We start from the raw sequence: 19,178 nt of genomic DNA, 5'->3' as shown, positions 1-19,178 counted from the left end.
AAAAATCGGTGGGTATTTTTAAAAACGCATGTTATTTTATTGTACTGCAATCAAGTTGCCAATAGTATAAAAAAATGAGTGGATTTCCAAGTTCACCATGACTTGGGCTTTTATTATGGCGTGTTAATAACGCCTCACCGCTTGCTGTCGAAGTTCTGAAATACGAAAAATCTGTGCGCCATGCAGTGTACGTGTTCTACGCATGCGCTCTTCTGGAGTACGTGTTTTCACACAACTCGTACTTTAAGATGCAGTTTTTATTTCTTTTCCAAATAAAGAGGGGTTTTTAGCCTCTACAGATTTAGGGACCACTCACACAGACTCTTAGCCAACCCAAGGACTCCAATATAGCTTTTTAAAATAGCACTTGTGTTATTTATAACTTTAATTAACATAGATTCCATGCTGCATTAATAATGCATAGAAAACATAGTAGAAAATCCTTTTTTTTTTTTCTTACAGGTTACAGGTTCACAGACCCCTAACTGAAAAACCCTGGTTTTAAATCATTCGCAGGTGAAAACTTTAGATCCTTATGGAGGATATTGTTTTATTATACAAACACTTTTGCATTGCATTATGACAAAATAAGTGTACATAACATTTACATACTACAGTGATTAACAAAACAGTCACCTTATAAATTAAACTAGAACATTTTGTCAACATGTATTCATTATCATACGCAACATTACTTTTCAACACTAACTGTACATATATTTTCTTTTTTTAGTGGTTCGCCCAAGTGAGGCTGCAATGTCTTGTCTTTTAGATATTCCACCAAGACTTCCAGAGTGTCCATAGCGTAGTTCATGGAAAGGCTTTTGGGTTACATCGTCCCCAATGCAGTCCACTAGAACATTATACGTCTCTAGGAACATGTTGTATAAAATACAGCAGGTCTTCACAGCTAAACTGGTTTGGCAAACGGAATGCTTCTGCAGACATCTGAGCCTCTGAAAACAAGATCGCAGAGTATGGATGGAGCCTTGTGCCACTGCAAGAGATGACTGCACTTTCTGGTTATAACATACTTTTTTCTGTCCTAGTGTTGCATAGTCAGGGAATGGAGTCAGGAAGTGCTCTGAAAGTGGAAAGGTGGAATTGCCAATAATGTGTTTGCCATGTAGCAGAGCCACAGGGTTTTCTCGCAATGCCTTGCCAACCTCCGTGGCGGACAGGACTCTTGAGTTATGCCAATTTCTAGGGTGCTCTGCAGACACGTAGGTAAAGCGACCCTTGTGGTTGCAAAAAGCCATGAGTTTAATAGAGTACGACCCCTCTGTGTCTCTATATACCTCTGGATCTGGCACATCTGTAGGCTTCTCAACAGGAATGAAACATGTTCCTACTACACAGAGGGTATCTGGTAACCCCACAGTAGAAAGGAACCCCACCACAGACATTTCTGCTTCCTCCCCATGCGGCCAGTGAATTTCATTAGCCAAGTTACTGGTAACAAAAGTACAGAACTCATCCAGCTGAACACAAATGAGTGACTCTGTGATGTGGAAACGGTTTGCCACACTGTGGTAAGCCTCTTGGGTAGAAAGAGCCCACAGACTAGCAAGCACTGCATGCCACACTGTCCATCCCTCTTGCCTAATAGCAGTCCATTTACAAGGTGCCAACAGCCGTACCAGCTCCTACAAACACAAAAAGAACAATTTTCTTTTACAAAACACTAACGAGATTAGCAGAAAATAGGACCAGCATGAACTAAAGTACCTCAGTTTGAGATGTCGTCAGCTGGAAGTGACTCTTAAAATCACTTATTGTCAAGCTTTGCAGCACGGCATTGAAAATATCTCTTTTTTCATCCTCTCTGATGTGTGAAACAAAATAATGTTAAAGCATATATCCAATGTGCATTATAAACAGCATCTTTCTTATATAAAATACTATGTGGATCATCTTACCTTTGCAGATCATCACTTGGTTCAGTTTTCAACTTCATTCTATTGATTTAGAAAGAAGAATTAGTTGCATTATTGGGTTTTCACAGCTGAAAATAAAAACTGCTTTTTGATTGCTGGTTTCTAGCTAGCTGTGATCTTCAGTTAATAGCTACTGTAACTTATTTAATCGAGCTGTTTTTGGTACATTGTAGGTAGTCAACCAGCAACCACGTTTCAAAATATCACCAGTTTAAGATGGATTTTCAACAGGCTGGACAACTGACGGAATATTTTCAATAGCCAAACAGTTGCAAGCTGTAGTAAATAAACGGCGCATTAAAAAGAGGCGCCGTGTTGTTTGTTTACCAAATGAAGCAACATTAGATACGAATAGAATACAGTTTTCTTCACCTTACTTTCCGACGTTTGCGAGTTGCATTTTTCTTGAAAAATAAGAAATCTTCAACATCATAGCTGTCTGCTAACAAAAACGCGATACATGTTTGCAGCGCCATGCTTTTCGGATTCAGACTGTTGCAATGTCGCCCTCTTATGGCAAATCCATCTTATAACATGTGATGGAGTTCCCCACTAAATGTGGTTGATTTTCTTCAGTGGATATATTGTTTGGGAACTTGTTTTAAAACCAGGCAAATTTAGGCAGAACATATCTTCAAACTACGATAGTTAGGTGGTCCTATCTGGTTTTAGCTGGTCTCTGGCCAAGCAGGTATTCTACTAGTTTAGCTGGTCATAATCCTGGTCTCCCAGCGTGACCTGGGGTGTATTCCAGAAAGCAGGGTTAACTTACCGTGAACTAAACCCTGAACTCTCGGTTGATTAACCCCAAACCTTGCTTACTCGAGGTATGTTCCAAAAATGCGTCCGGGAGTAAGTTCATTCAACTCAACAGAGCGACGAGGTTAAGACTCAAGACATTCTCAACAGAGCGACGAATCGACGAGTCACTATGGAAACGGACGCTAAGAAAAAGCGCGCCAAGCTGTTTCTTTCTTCTTCTTTTATTCATTAGTTGTTTACATGCTTAGTGCATATCGCCACCTAATTGATGACCGTGATTTTTTTTCCATGTAATCTTTAATCCTTGAGAATATGAATTATATTTTTTGTTTTATTCTAATTATATATTAAGTCATATCAGATATGTATTTTGATTTAGAATTTAGACATTATAGAAAATCCATGTGTGAGATAATATAACATGTAATAAATAAAATAAATAAATATTTATAAGTTAAACATTACCTTGTCATAGTGTTTTATAATTTATACAGATAACTCTTATATATGGCAATAAAAGAAATAATCATATTAGAATAATGTTACCTTATTTATTACTTATATTAGTGCTTCCTCATTAACATATCAAAAAAAAAAAAAAAAAAAATATATATATATATATATATATATATATTATATATATATATATATATAATAGGCTATATTACATATTGTAATATTATATAATGTTGTGTGCTATCTGTCAAGCCCACTGAAGGCTCGCTGAAGTGAACTAACCCTGGAACATAACCTGCTCCGGAGAAGGTTAAGTTCAGAGAGTGAGTTGCTATGACTACTAACATACCCTGAAAGTTACCTCCATTTTTGGAACCGAAAGTTGAGGTTATCCACTTACTTACTCTTAAACATACCCGGGTATATCACATAACCTGCTTTCTGGAATACCCCCCTGGTCTGTCTATTATTCACTCATTAAGCAAAGTGTGGCTTAAAATCATGGTCCATCGATAGATGGCGCCAGAGCAATACCAGGGACGCATGTATGCTTTATCTCCATGTAGATACTAGTATCAATGGATCAACTGTTAATAAATTCCATATCATTTACAGAAGAGAGAGAAAACATCAAGTGTATTTGCTTAAAATGAGAGAAAGTGATCATGCTCAAACCCTCCTCAATAACCTTTATCGTTTCCTCTTCAATCCCATTGACCTGAATGATGGCAGCACAAAATAACAAATAAGAGCTACAGTGATGAGACTGCTTACTTCAGACTTGAGAGCTGCTCTTACCATCCTGCGTTAATCAGACAGAATTAAATATGCAGTGAGTAATTGTGCAGGTCACAACCCCTCATCTTAATTAACACATTACTACATGGAGGTTATGCACTATAAGGCCATAAATCTAAAAATCAACTATAACAAGATGCATGGAAATTAAGACTGTGACATTTACTTTTGTTGCATGCTCAGATATATTAAGTAAATGTTCTTTTTACAATGAGTGACATGGTTATTTTAAAACTTGCTCTTACAGTTAGCATCTTATCAGTGGATATTCAGTTATAGAAATTGTCAAAAAAGGTCAATTTCATAAATATGAAATATTTGTTTTCATGGTCATAATGCATTTGACATGCAGTCTAATCATTTTAAAATATAAAAGTAGAATATTTGCAATTTATTACGCGGCTCTCTGAATACTTGATTCTGATTGGTCGATCGCGGAGTCAAGCGATCAAATATTTTCTTTCATGGCGAAGCTGGATGTTAGACCGTTCGTCCAGGTGAATGAAACGTATTAATATTACTGTAATATTGTTTATTTTCTTTGCTACCTGATGGTTTAAGATAATATACAATTGTAAAATTATTCAGTATGAATACGAAATAGAGAGTAAACAAACATTACCATTAGTAAACGATTGAGAGTCAAAAATATTAGAATCTTGAGTTGAATGTGTAACATCATGGACATTAATATATAGGCCTTTAGTGACGCAAATTGTTTATTTTATCCAGTGCTTTCTGTTTTCTTGTAATAAGCTATTCAGATGCCAAACTAATTTTAGAAATAGTCCTGAATGCAGCTCATCATTGATGAAGACAGAAGCACCACAGTGGCCACCTATTGCCTACCTCAAATCTTCTCTATTATTGTCTTCAAGAGGCTTTATAGCCGTCTTATCCAGCTGATGGGCTATGCACTGTACTCAAAGATGAGTGGGCAGGGGTGCCCAACAGGGTCAGATGTTTCTGCCCTTATGCCATGGCCCATTATTCAAAAGCTCTTATTCTGCTAGACCCCCTGGGTCTGTGTAAGCCTTGCCAACTGTGATCTTGTTGTCTTATTAAATGAAGCACAGAAGTCATCCACCTTAGGTTTCTGACACACCAATCAGCATCTGTGATGTCTCCTCCAGCTGACCTCTCATACGACCTTTGTAATGGGGTTGAACATTTACGAATGATCAGCAACAAATAGAGGCTGGAATGGAGAGCTCTGTAGCCATCAGCAGTGCTAAGTGACCACTGTGATGGAGGGATTCTATAATCATAATACCATAATCCCATGATCTTCAGACTTTGACCCTTATGAGATCATAATGGCCCCTTTCATTCAGCAACACATGTTGGCTCTTAAGTGAGAACTCTCTAATTATAAAGCTATATTTCTTCAACAAAGCACCATATTCAACTTTAGCTAATTGACAGCTTTAAAAAGTTTGCATAACTACCAAAGTTACGCAGAAAGTATGTGTGATTGATGACAGAGCAGATTTATACAGAGTAGATGGAGGAACCTTAAATTACAAAAATTACATAAAGGAAGAAAGGATGAATGAGAGAGTTGTGATAAATTCACAGTATCTCATTTATATCCCAGTTAGTTGGCAAACACTGCATACTTTTTTTTTTTTGCTGTCTAAAACATCAGACGTTTATTTGTCCTTTGAGATTTTTTACCCCCAACATATTACTTGATCTTATATGATGGATTAAATGTCATGTTTTGCAATATTTATCTAACCTGTACTAATTTTAACACATAAGAAACTAAACTTATGCTGACTTATACATACTACTGTCAATGTTATATTTTTTCCTTACAAACAATATTCAAGCAATATTAAAAAAGGGTGACTGACATTGAATCAAATTACAAAATTACATTTTCCAAGTAAATAAATAAACAATGATTTTCTTAGTTAATTCCTATTAAAGCTCCTTTGGGTAGATTTTGGTGCTTGGAAACAAACCAGAGAGATTATTATAAAAAGCATGGTTAGAACTCACTGCTAAACATGCTATATACAATATATACTAAATAAACAATACTTATAATATATAATAATATATAAAAAAAAATACAATAAAATGAAGCATTTTTAGAATTAGTTCTGTTTATCATTCATAATAAAATTACAGCCTTACAAAATGTGAAAATAAAATCAGACTTTTGTTAGTATGTAAGTTTTTCCAAAAGAGCACAAAGCACAAAGCACAAATCATTAATCAACACACAAAAATGATTTATAATAACAAGTCATCCAAAATCCCAATGGCAACATTTAAACAATGCAGCACCCACTTTGAAGGTTTGTTTGGATCAGTCCCTGCTGAGTTTCAGACTCAGGGATATTTCATAATGGGCTCACTGCTTAAGGTCCAAAGTCACTGCTCCGATTTTACTAAGGCAAAACGTGATGATGGATAATCTCACATCCCCCACCAGTTCCCCCTCATCCTCTCTTAGGTTCTTGTCAGGTAAAGTAAGGCTTTGGTCATACATCTCAAAAAGTATTTCAGATTTTGCATCAGTTCCTCGAACACGTGGCCATAAAATTAGCCTGGTTGCTAAATTTGGCAGTCAGGTCAGGAGTAATGACTTTCACCAACAGATCTGGCATTGCAGGGATGAAAGCTGTCATTCTTGTTAGACATTGCACTCATGAGCCACAAATGAAAAGGCTATTTTTCCCATATTTTCCTGTACGATCATATGATGGGATAAATCAAGTGAAATGCGCTTAACAGGCAGTGTGATAGGCAATGGCTTGGCTCCATAAGACCAAAAAGCCAATGCAGCTTAACGGATGTGTTGTTACGATTAATCGGCCAAGTAACTTTATCCTACATTTAGATTAGCTGCTAATTACTGGAGAAGCAGGTGCTTTGGAATCCATGGAAAGTCCACGTAACCCTGAAAACAACAAGCCTGTCAATCGCACCAAGGAAGGCTTTAGGAGTTAAGCAAAATTAAAATAGAGGTATGAGGAAGCTTTTTGAATTGAAAACTATTTTGCAACTATAGAAGTATGCAAATATCCTATGAATAAACCTTACAGCATTCAGAGTATTCAAAATAACACTTTACTTAATGCTATGGTCAACTTCTGAGTACAGAAAATAAAAAAAGAGCTCTCTGATGCATCACTATTAATTAAGCTTTCCTATTCCATGTCTGTAATTGGTGTGTTCATTAAATATCTGACAGTTTAGGATATAACCACACAATGAGAGAAGACTGTGGCAAATCCATTGTAAAACAAAAAGTGATGTAAACAGGCACATGGACCATTACTTTTCTCCTCTACTCACTGCATACACCTTTGACCCTGAATAAAGTATTTGCTACAAGATCTTTCTCTAATGCACATGGAGTGCTTCCAGAAGTGGTACCATTGCCATGTACTGTGTGTGTGTGTGTGTGTGTGTGTGCATTTATGTGTGATTGTGAATTTGTTATCACCCAGGAAAATAGAGAATGCGAACATGTATATGTAACATAGTTTGTTAGTGCAGTAAAAATGCAGCATAACTAGTCTAATGTACAAGATAAATTTCCCTCTTTCGGGATCACATCTCCTTAATACCTTAAATACAATAATATAATACTAGCATCCAGTGTAATTATTGAAATCATCACCAGAAGAAGAAGATGTGAACCCTACCCGTCCATACTGAAAGTGCCTGTTGGTTTAGCAGGAGAGGTGAACCAAAGATTCACTGTCCTCTCTTCCCCTCCTTGCCTCATCTCCACTCAGCTGAATTTGTCTTGGATATTCATTAGGCTGCTGCTAGACGTGACTCTTTTGGCTGTGGACCAGGATGAGAGAATAGATCAGAACTAAACTGGCAAGAGATGCAACAGAATATTCAATGAACAGTTTAACATTGAAGTCAGAGACTTGCTTAGCATTAAAAACACACTTTGTCTTCTACATGTTTTGACAGATGCTAAAATTAGTAGTTTTTGAGACCGCTTGGTTAAATACTGTCTGAAAGTGATTGACCATGAAATCTAAAGCAGTAAGGATCAAGCATGCACGATTAACACTATCAAACACTTTTGTCGTTTTCCTTAAACTTTATAAAGAGACAATTTGCAAGGCTAGGCAACTTACTTACGGTGTATAAACTTGTGCTTCTTTTGCTCTGAGTGCAGGAAGCTGCTTAAGTAAAAGATGACGGGGAGGAAGAGCATGAAGCTGGACACTGTGATGACAGGCACTGTCTCCTCCCGAGGTAACAAGCAACTAAAGTTTTTACTCCACAGGGGCTGTGTCATATTTGTCTGAAAAATAAGCAAGGTAATGATACCACAATTCTGATAGTTCTATCATAATCTGCTACCATTAAGGCGGGTTCACACTGTATACCAACAAAAATTATTTATTTATTTATTTATTTATTTTAACACCAACATCCAGCAAAAACAGAAGAAATAACAAAAGTAATTCAATTAACAAGAAGCTATATAAGCCATTTAAGATGAATAGTGGACAAATAATCTAAAATGTTGTACCAACAATAACAAACAAAATAAAAAAACAATGTTTACCGGATGGTTTTATGATTTTATCCAAAGGAAAATGCATTTTAGATAAACAATTTATAAAGGATTATAATACATTTCCTGGAAATAAAACCAGTAAGTGGTGTTCCTACTGTCTGTAAAGTCTGGAATACACTACACCACTTTTAATAGAATAGTTCATCCAAAAATAAAAAATAAATGCCATCACTTGATCACCAGTGGATCCTCAGCAGTGAATGGGTGCTGTCAGAATGAGTCATAACAACTAATAAAAGCATTACTATTAACCACAAAAAATCCACATGACTCCAGGCCCCGCTAATTAATGTCCTGTGAAAAGCTGCATTTTTGTAAGAAACACATCTAACATGACTTAATTAACTTCAAACTATTGTTTCTGGCTAAAATATAAATCCTCTATCCATAATGTTGCTTTCTCCAGTGAAAAAGTCATCTCATCTGAAGAGAAATATGCACAAATCAAGCACAAGTAAAAATAATAATAATAATAATAATAATAATAATAATAATAATAATAATAATAATAATAATAAACAGTTCTAAACAAATATGTTGCTGGATTTTAATGTAAGAGCACAACAAAGGATGGACTTTTTTTTTACTGGAGGAAGCGTTAATATGTATTATGGACATGCACCCTTTGGCGTCACGAGAAGTTAATTGAAGGACAGAGTCATGTGGATTTCTTGTAGATTATTGTGATGTTTTATCAGCTGTTTGAACTCTCATCTGATGACACCCATTCACTAAAGAGGATCCACTGGTGAGCAAAGCGATGCATTGCTCAATTTAAAATCAGAACAGATTGTAAAATATGTCTGATATTCTCCATCTGGATAAAATCATAGTCTAAGACTTAAAAAAAGTTATGCCCCTCATAACTCCACTGGCCAAAATCTGAAGACTGGCTCTGACTTTGGCAACTATGGTCAACTTGTCTGGCAAACTGAAGCAATTATTTATTTATTTTTTTACAGTCTTAAGTCTTATCCTTTATTCCAGCCTTTAGTTTGCACAGATGTAGGACTATAGAGAGTGCTGTTTTAAAACTTAATTTGATAATAACTTAGGACTGTGTTTGAATCAAATAACAGGGTTTGTGTATATTAGTGCATACTCACTGCATCTTCTAAATCAATGCAGAGCATTTGGTTTCTCTCCATTGTACCATAGACCTCGTTCAACCTTCTGTATGAGGTTTTGCAGCCTTTACACAGTTCAGTGTGGTTCCTCTATTAAGAGAACAGGATACTCTCAAATTCAAGTAATCTCTTTTAACTGAGCTTGTACCTATCTGAGCCATGTGATTCTACCAGATATTGTTCAAAGCAGGAGAGGGACTGATTCAGAGTGGCCACGTAGTAAAGAGTATCATTGGAAAGAGCATCTTGATCTTCAATCAGACATTCTAACAAGCAAAAAAAGATTAGAATGATTCTCAAAATAATCATAACTAAATAAAAACAAATCATAAAACAGATACAATTTCTTCATACTACAACAAGTGGTTAAGAGTGAAAATGAACAATAGATGCTTAAGGGATCATGCAGTCTAATGCCAGTTTTAATTGAACCTACAAAATTTCAGGCTATGTTACTTACGCTTGCATTCTGCTGATGTCCAGATCTCATCTAATTTGATGAAGAGGGTATAGAGCAGCATCAACCTATCAGAACGCATCAGGCTGTCATGGCAACTGACATTTCCAGGGCCAGACTACACATAATCACAAGTCATAAAGTATTTTGCAATTAACTTCTACAGCTGCAGTCCATAACTGATTTGTGACCCTGGACCACAAAACCAGCCTTAAGTCATGGGTATATTTGTAGCAATAGCAAACAATACATTGTACAGGTCAAAATTATCTATTTTTCTTTTATGACAAAAATAATAGGATTTTAAGTTAAGATCATGTTCCATTAAGATATTTTGTAAATTTCCTACCTTAAATATATCAAAACTTAATTTTTGATTAGTAATATGCAATGCTAAAAACTTCATTTGGAAAACTTTAAAGGTGATTTTCTCAATATTTAGATTTTTTTTATATATATATATATATATATATATATATATATATATATATATATATATATATATATATATATATATTTTGTATCTTACCCAAATAAAAAAAAAACTTTTTTTTTTTTTTTTATCAATGAAAAAAACTTTTTTTTTTATTTTTTTTTTACGTATACTAAATATCAATTTTAAAAAGTTTACCTTTATGACTGGTTTTGTAGTCCTGGGTCACATTTTATAACAACAGCGTATCTATATTGACATCTTTAGCTTTTTATTTTTTATTTTATTTTAATAGACTTGGTTTATTTTAAAATAACTAAAAATAGCTGTTTAAGCATTCTAAAATATTCCATAGTCAATGTGAGTCGGGCTTGGTGAAACACAGTGAACTCACAAAATCACTTTTCACTTTGGTATTAGAAATGGTCATTTCGACTTCGAATGAGCACCTACGTTGTCAAATGATATGTTTTTATAAATGTCCTCCAGACTGTTGAAGCCAGTGTAACAGTTCTGACAGACTGTACTGACTGCTGATGGCAGCTTTAGTGAACTATCGCCACTCATTTCTGAGGGGGAAATAGAGCAGTTAGCAACGGCAATGAAAGTAACAGCCCATTCTGCACATAAGCATGCTGATACAAATGTAAATTTCGTTAACAATTCCATATCTCATACACGCTGTCGCTCTGCGTTTTGTGACTCTACACAGCTTCCAGTTTTCTTTATTTTCCCTATTTCTCGGTCACATGACTAGGGTAATCTCGCGATGCACGGGATTTCAACTGATGGGTGCACCTGTAATGTCTAAAGTGAAGTTGAAAGAACTGGATATTGAGTCCCGTTTCATCCATTTCCAGTTGTTTTGTGTCTATACAATGTACTGTTTAAACTATTTTGCTTTAATTAACTAGGCTACGTTTCTATTTCAGAGTTGTATTTCTGCATGTTGCTCAGAATTATTACAGAAAGAGCTAAATAGGGTCAGTGATGCCTCTGGCATCCATTTAACGTAAAATATATGTGATGCCCTGTTTTTATGAAATATACATTTTACTACTAGTTTATTACGTTATGAATTTTCACTTGTTAGGAAAATATATGGTGCTGTTATGGTTTTATTGGAGTTAGTCTAATAAGAAATTTAACAGCTTCTTAAAAGTTGCAGAATTAGTATATTTTCGTTCTAGTTTTTGATCATGTACACAGAATATAGTCTATTTATTTTATTTATCTCTATCAATATTAATCTATTAGTCAATGTAAATTTAAAAGGTACAACATAAATGCAAACACCTATTTTAAACCGTTTAAAATCGGGATTGATAAGCAGTCTAATATATTTCTCATTGTATTCTTTTTGTATTTTATTATTCTGTTTGTGTTTGGAGACAGTGTCTTTATGAAAACGCGCTGCATCCTCTCTCTTCTCGGTTTTTGACACCGCGTGCAATTTTGCGAATGTAGGCTAGCGCGCGGCCAAAAAATAATTACGGAGTCAAGGTAAACGATCTGGGCTCCGATTCTGATTGTGTTAATTGTCGCAAACCCTCGAATCAAGCCACTGCAGTCAATGGTCTTTAATGTGAAATTAGTGCCTCTTGATAACTTGCAGTCCGCGGCAATTCTGCAGTCATGAGAGCCTGATGGAAATGGGGGACTGAGAATACCTCGCATTAAGGGCTATTCTACTGCGTGCGCTGATGTCTGAGGGTAAATTCGCAGGTTTTATGTCGTGGATTGTGGCATTAGCTCTCCACTACTACAGTGTTGCAGCTCTGTTATTGTGATAGCCTTAAATTGGATGATCCAAGTCATCCCTCCACTCCTCCCCCCGGCAGCTGAATTCATTGGTTTGCAAGCAGGGAGTTTATGAACGAGGTATACAAAATCATACGTGTGTGTGTGTGTGTGTGTGTGTGTGTGTGTGTGTGTGTGTGTGTGTGTGTGTGTGTGTGTGTGTGTTACGTTACCTCGCATGTCCTGGAAGACATAAAGATTATTGATCATTGTGAAACTAGTCAGGTTTTTATACAGGTAGGCCTACAATTACCATGTGCATTAAGGACTTCATTTGAATGCACAACGCAGACAGAGGCAATTGAACAAGGACAAAAATCACTAATTAGGCTGCATAAGTGAAGTATCTTCATCGACTGGAGAGCTCTTAAGCAAAGGGATGAGCCTGGATAACTTGGCTTAAATTCTGAAAATTATCAATGTGCGTGGCTCAAGATTATCCTAATGAATTTTTAAAACGAAAAGCAGGTTTTCAAGGAACTACAAGAGACATTGATTTCATGGGTCATCTGACCCTCACAATGATTTCTGAGGTAAATGAGGCATGTGATCGTGATGACATTATCCCGAGATTAATTATTTTGTGCTTCCAATTAAGGCGTTTAAAATCTTAAAACAAAATTCTGCCTTTCAAATAAAACTTTTGGATTAAAATACCAATAACAGCTACACAACTGAATGTAGATTATTTTGATCGTTTGTCTCGGTGAATAAATTGATTGACAGTTAATAAATTTTTTGATATACCTGTATGATAAAATACAAATACTAGGCTACATATTAAAATTTTAAGATTAAAAAAATAAATGCGATTCGGTCTCGTTTTTTTCTCAAGTGCTTGACTGTATCGCACTCAGTGCCTTAACTTTGACTTGGCAATTCATGACTCTGACTATATAGGGACCAGTTAAGGGTTAACTAAAGACTGTGCGCTTTAAGCCGTATCTAAACCTGGAGAGAGAGGAGCTGTAAAGTTATGCAGAAGTTATTCTCCATCCTTTGGGACGTCCCTAATCCCCAAAAACCGCGTTCTTTTATGTGAGAACTGTGCCTCTTTTCTTGTTTTGCGCTGCCTATACAACATAAAGTCAGACTGCATTTAATGCTTATGGCGGGATGTGAGGGGGATTTTGCAAATGCGAGGCCCCCTTTAGCCGAAATATTGCTCTCTAAACGTCGTGTGAGTCTACCAACCCAGAGCGACCCCAGATTCTCCCCCCGGTGTCTGACTCGAATGACAAACCAGCCTGATTTCACTGCATCGCTGGGAAATGCTGGGGCTGATAATAGAGATTTCGCTTTCATTTTTTTACGTTTGACTTGGTTATTGTTGCTTTTCTTTTGCCCTGATTCCTTCCAGGGATTAGGCCTGACTTCCCCACTAGCAGCGGCCAAAGTGGCCCGAACTGGGGATGACAACTGACGAGGATCAAGGCTTGGGCTATTCTGCCCTCTGAGAGGCAATGTGAACCGAGAAGAGCTGGACAGGAGAAAAGCCCTTGGACAGGAGAAACGCGCTCTCAATGTTCAATGAACGGATGCCCCTAAATAGCTTAGAGAGCCCTGCAGCCTAATTAATCACTCCTAACTTTCTCGTTAAAACGTGAATATCAGGGGCCTAATATATATCTAAACGTTGCTAAAACGCTGTTTTCCACGCACATATCTGGATTTATAAAAAATAAACATATTTCGATATACACATTTACATTAAATATTCCACTCTCATTAATTGAGATAAGCAGTGAAATTACATAAAGTCATTACGCAGAAGATAAACCAAAATTAGGCTATATTAATTTAGACATATAGGTATTTGTTGCTTCATCACTTTTTCCTGGGGCATGTAATGTTTTAATGACAGCGAGGAGTGCTATAATAATAATTCATATTTAAACTAAACTGCATTTTTTAGAGAGAACAATGATCAATGATGCACACTTCAATATTATGGCGGACACTGCTGGGTTCGGTGGAACGGTCCATTGTACTGTTCGAATAATAGGCCTAGCCACAGTACAACCGCAGCTGCACGGAGGTGTTGATGCCGTGTGAAGGCATCTCCACAACATTATGGGGAAAAAACACTGTAGCCTATTTGAAGGATAAAACTAAAAAAAAAAAAAAAACGGTAAGATTTGCGTGTTTCCTTTGTAAAATACTTTGTCAGTGATGCGTCAAGTCATACAATTGTAGGCCTATTTACACTGCAATACATATAGGCTTATCTGTTTCCACTAGAATAGCTAAAATATGTTCACCTTTTCCGCAAAACTGCATACATTTTATTTGATTTGAATTGTTTAAAACAATTGAAATACTATTTGGCCAGTGGAAAAGAATGAGGTCAAGTAAGCTAAAGGCTTATCTGAGAGCTAAACAGTTTTGTTTTTATGGATATTTTGATATATTTTTAAACATTCTGGATGATTTTGGTAATAAAAATTAATGTGGCACAAATGGCATTTAGTCCTTAAAGGGATAGTTCACCCAAAAATGAAAATTTTGTCATCATTTACTCACCCTCAACTCGTTCCAAACCTGTATGAGTTGATTTCTTATGTTGAACATAAAATAAGATATTTTGAAGATTGCTGGTAATCAAACAGTTGGTGGTTCCCATTGACTTCCATAGTATTTTTTTCCTACTATGGAAGTCAATGGCAACCACCAACTGTTTGATTACTATCCCTTTAAGTCGTGTACCTTTGACGTTAAACGTGTCACGGGAATGGGAATATGCATGGAAATGATATGCAGATGAGGTTATGCATAGTAAAACGAGGGGTTGTAAGCTCCATATATGGTTATTTCGGGGAGGAGACAGTGTGGAGATGCACGTGCGCACAATCTTCCGCTGACTGGGATTTATAAAGTGATTTTTGCGCAGGTTCTGGCATAGGCTACGCATGGTTTTATAAATCTACTAGAGTTTTAAACACGAGGCCCCAGGACCTCACCATTTTGCATACTATAAATGGTGGTCCTATATATATATATATATATATATATATATATATATATATATATATATATATATATATATATATATATATATATATATATATATATTATATATATAAATAAAATAATAATAATAAAATACAATAAAATTCAGAACAAAACTGAGACAACTCTTAAAGGGGAGATGATGTACAGTTGCCCCATTAAAAGTAAAACAAATTACGTATTTACCCCTAAAGGGTTCATATACCTTAAATGGACATATATCTAAATGGTACTTATTAATACCTTTTGAAAGGGTACCGAACATTATGCCATGTCATGTTACCTGATAAAAGCATAGTGATTAATGAACATAATATGTCAGAGCCGTTTGACACATCCTGAAAGTTTGTGTTCTGCTTTAGCAAAACAACTTCTGCTAACAGGCTAAACTTCTGCTTCTGGCTAGACCTTTACAAAAAATATAGTTTTACAACTACATATATGCTGGTGGATTTTATTAAACTTACTCTAATAGAGAAATAGGTGTTTTCTCAAAATGCACAAGTCTCTTATGATGTTTTTATTCACCCTGTGAAAAAAATGTGGATTGTATCAATTGTTTTACTATTGAAAACATACACATTTGAACTGATTGGTAGCACTAATCAATGATGTCTTGAGCTTGTCTCTCTCAACTAGACATGTTGACCATTCATGAAGAAGTTAATCTTTGTTGATGGTGTTGTGCTCCACTGTCGGCCCGCTTGGCTTGCAGATCCAAGTCTCCATCAAACAGTCGGGATAATTACCAAAAATGTAGCCGGTGAACTCGATACACAATGGCGCATTGACTTCCTCACTGTTGGTCGCCTCTGTGGAGCGCCACGGCGAGGCCATCGCTCCACGCAAGTCACCCCAGGCATCGTTCACCCGGAACGGAAGGCAAGGACATCTTGTTTCATAACAAGACACGATGCTGACTTCTTTCAGCTCCAGCGAACTGGACATAAAACTCGGCTGACAACCTCCAGCACAGGACGATCAGAGAGGGAGAAGGGGGTGGTTAGAGTTAGCTTTCTCTGGGAAAAAAAGAGTTAGAGTTTACTAAGTGGACTTAAACTGCATGAACATTTTAACAATATTTTACAGGTCACTTTTTGTTTCGACTAGGACTTTGTGTGTTATGTTATCATCTTGGGCTTATAGTTACACCTAGAGGCCTGGGTCCACCAACGAAAAAAGTCAGCCATGATTGTTTTTATAACCGAAATCTGAAATCACATACTTCCCTTATATATTGTAGGCAAAAAAACAGTATATGAAAAGAGTAGTATGTCCGAATTCATAGTATTCATTTGGTGTGCATCCGATGGACACTTTACTATCCCGTGACCATGAGGCCTCAGGGAAGGATTCGTGAATGACTGTGAAGTGAGGCAACTGATGCTGGATCCTTTTTTTATGGTCACAAAGTATTACTGATTCAAAAGAAGTGCCTACCTGATGAAGCCAAAGAGTCCAATAATGGAAGCAAATGGCATTCAGCTGGTCATGTGATCTAAAAATGGCCACCTCTATTAGGAGACCCCCTTCATGTAAAATAAAACTGCTTTTATAAGGCTACTCATTTACAGAGTCTTTAAAAACATAAATCATATAAAGATTACAAATGCAATGGATTTCTTTATGTAAAACTTCTTTAAAGAGGGAAAAGGGCACCTTTAAGAGCCTTAGTCAATTTCCCTGCAATATGTAATATCATTTATCATATTTTTTATTTACACTTGACAGAAATGAAAACATTTTAAGGCTTGGTGAGCTGGCAGTTTTACAAGTGATATCGCTGAATGAAAGACCCCCCCACAACTCCTTGTTAGTTGCCAACTATGAACTTTTTTTGCCCTGAAGAGCAGTTCAGTGCAAGTTGGTTCTTATTCACTAGCCGGCTTTTGTGGGCCGCCCTCTCTTTCATTCCTCCGTGCGTTACACCAATTAAAGGAGGACGTGCAGCAACTGTAATGGCCCGAAGAGTGATTGTTTTTGACAAGCAACAAAACACATAGATCTGCCCCTCCGATTAGGACGGCCGGGGGGAGAGTGTATTTTAGGGAGGTAGTGCTCAGCCCAGTCAGTGCCCTTAAAGCAGCATGAACTATGAGAGAAGGGGTATGGCCTTCAAGGGAAGGGTTTTTTTCTCAAAGACCGGTCATGTCAAAGAGGAGGACAGAAAGATACCCAGCCTCCCCCCTACCAAGCTTTATACACACTATACTGCTTGTCTGTGTACAAGTGTCAGCATTAGCTTTTACCACACCAGGGCTCAGTTTGAGAAGCCTGGAATTCCAGAATCAATGAAATTCCTACAGAGCCAGATCTCAACACGCAGACCAAATCCCACAAAGATTAAATCCAAAGTTAAGCTTTGCTTGGTGATTTATATCAGTCCTAATCAAATAAAAAGAGCAGCTTGGCTTTATGTGGCCAGGACAATATAGTTCCTGATGGAATTTATCTTCTGTGTGACGTGTAATCTTAGTGAGATTCTTACTGTTTTCTTAAGTGATCTAATTACTAATGCACTTTCAGCCTTCACTCAAAGACTTGACTTACAGTTTAAAGACTGTTAGACAACTGTTATCTAATTCTGCAACAGAAATTATTTTCTGCATGACAGCACTCTAAAGAAATTGGCAGCTGTGTTTGCCAGAAATTCACAGTTAAAATGTATGTTTTGTGTATAATGTAATGGCATATTGATGCATTTACTACATCTTATAAATCATTCAATTATGTAATGTTAATATACCAAGGCACTTGACCTACCTGAAAATGTACTTATAACCAACAGGATAATAGAGGTTTATAAAAATGGCCAATACAGATAGATGGTGTAACACATGATACTAAAATAATAAAATAAACAACTGAATAATATAAATGTAACACAAAACACACTTATGTTTTTTTCGACACTGATGACAATGAGAGCAAACTAATTTATTTTGTCAGCCTTTATTTTAAGCTCTAATTTTTGCCATTAACAAACCATTAACTATAACTTTTGCCTCAATAAACTCCTAATTTGCTGCTTATTAATAGTTAGTAAGGTATAGTTGGTAGGATTAGGGATGTCGAATATGGTTATGAAGATTATGTGCTTTATAAGTACTAATAAACAACCAGTATGTTAATAATAGCATGCTAATAAGCAATTAGTTAATAGTGAGAATTGGTCCCTAAAGTGTTACCAATTATTTATATAAAACGTAATCATGTGATGTGTTGCGTCCTTTTCACAATATCTTACAGTGTAATTACATATAATGCAATGTTAATCCATTTACACTGAAAATATTAACCACAGTTTTTACTGTAGCATTTTTAGCCTTTTTCTGTAAAAATAGAAAAAAGCATCAGGAGTAATATTATGCAATTATTTCAACTGAAAATATTTGCTGAAAACATATTTGACAAATGGAAACAGTCTGTCTCCGTTAATATTTAATGCATATTAAAATTTTCATGACAATTGTCACAAATAATTGCGTAAACAGAGCAACCATTCCAGTATAGATGAAATTATTCAACTATGATGGATTGCCAAGCCAACAGTCATTCTGGAATGTAACAATACACAAATAAAAAGTCCGATACTAATATTGATCTGAAACGAAATGCATAACCGCTCATGAATTGATCACGGTAACGCATTGAGGCAAATCCAGCCGTGGTGGAACGCAGATGCCAGGTGAAAGCCGGCTCTGATCAGCAGGGGTGCGTATGCATTTTGCTCCTTTAGAGAGGAGGCTTTGGCCCAGATGCAGCCATGTTAACTTTGAGTGGCCCCCCCAACGCACTCCTTCCCACTCTTCCCAAGCCCCCAGGTTGCCTT

At 36.3% G+C, this 19,178-nt stretch overlaps 2 protein-coding genes across 3 annotated transcripts; both read right to left on the bottom strand.

The window, feature by feature from the left end:
• Positions 1-530: 530 nt before the first annotated feature.
• On the bottom strand, positions 531-2,462 carry si:ch73-257c13.2. The gene is made up of 4 exons (XM_019065348.2): positions 2,310-2,462; positions 1,920-1,958; positions 1,729-1,825; positions 531-1,646 (listed from the first exon to the last, which is right to left on the bottom strand). Exons 1-4 carry the CDS (start codon positions 2,411-2,413, stop codon positions 705-707), a joined length of 1,182 nt encoding a protein of 393 aa, XP_018920893.1. The 5' UTR covers positions 2,414-2,462; the 3' UTR covers positions 531-704.
• A 4,788-nt stretch (positions 2,463-7,250) lies between these two features.
• LOC122141110 (osteopetrosis-associated transmembrane protein 1-like) lies at positions 7,251-14,754 on the bottom strand. 2 transcript variants are annotated; one of them, XM_042747275.1, is made up of 7 exons: positions 11,216-14,754; positions 10,991-11,106; positions 10,108-10,222; positions 9,819-9,913; positions 9,627-9,737; positions 8,076-8,241; positions 7,251-7,763 (listed from the first exon to the last, which is right to left on the bottom strand). In XM_042747275.1, the coding sequence occupies exons 2-7, from the start codon at positions 11,102-11,104 to the stop codon at positions 7,708-7,710; spliced, it is 657 nt and encodes a 218-aa protein (XP_042603209.1). In that variant the 5' UTR covers positions 11,105-11,106; positions 11,216-14,754; the 3' UTR covers positions 7,251-7,707. The 2 variants fall into 2 exon arrangements, with proteins under 2 accessions (XP_042603209.1, XP_042603208.1); XM_042747274.1 differs by having other exon boundaries at positions 10,991-14,748.
• Between the last annotated feature and the right edge of the window lie 4,424 nt (positions 14,755-19,178).

The sequence above is a fragment of the Cyprinus carpio genome, chromosome B20 (assembly GCF_018340385.1).
Source record: "Cyprinus carpio isolate SPL01 chromosome B20, ASM1834038v1, whole genome shotgun sequence".
Classification (NCBI taxonomy): Eukaryota; Metazoa; Chordata; class Actinopteri; order Cypriniformes; family Cyprinidae; genus Cyprinus; species Cyprinus carpio.
This window is presented reverse-complemented; position numbering and strand designations above follow the sequence as displayed.

Coding starts and splice junctions, on each gene's coding strand:
- si:ch73-257c13.2 (XM_019065348.2), bottom strand. CDS start 2,413: ATGGCGCTGCAAACATGTATCGCGTTTTTGTTAGCAGACAGCTATGAT. Junction 1,959..2,309: donor CGCAAACGTCGGAAAGTAAG/GTGAAGAAAACT, acceptor CTAAATCAATAG/AATGAAGTTGAAAACTGAAC. Junction 1,647..1,728: donor TGACGACATCTCAAACTGAG/GTACTTTAGTTC, acceptor TTGTGTTTGTAG/GAGCTGGTACGGCTGTTGGC.
- LOC122141110 (XM_042747274.1), bottom strand. CDS start 11,206: ATGGAATTGTTAACGAAATTTACATTTGTATCAGCATGCTTATGTGCA. Junction 10,223..10,990: donor AAAACATATCATTTGACAAC/GTAGGTGCTCAT, acceptor GATTATGTGTAG/TCTGGCCCTGGAAATGTCAG. Junction 7,764..8,075: donor GAAGCACAAGTTTATACACC/GTAAGTAAGTTG, acceptor CCTGGTCCACAG/CCAAAAGAGTCACGTCTAGC.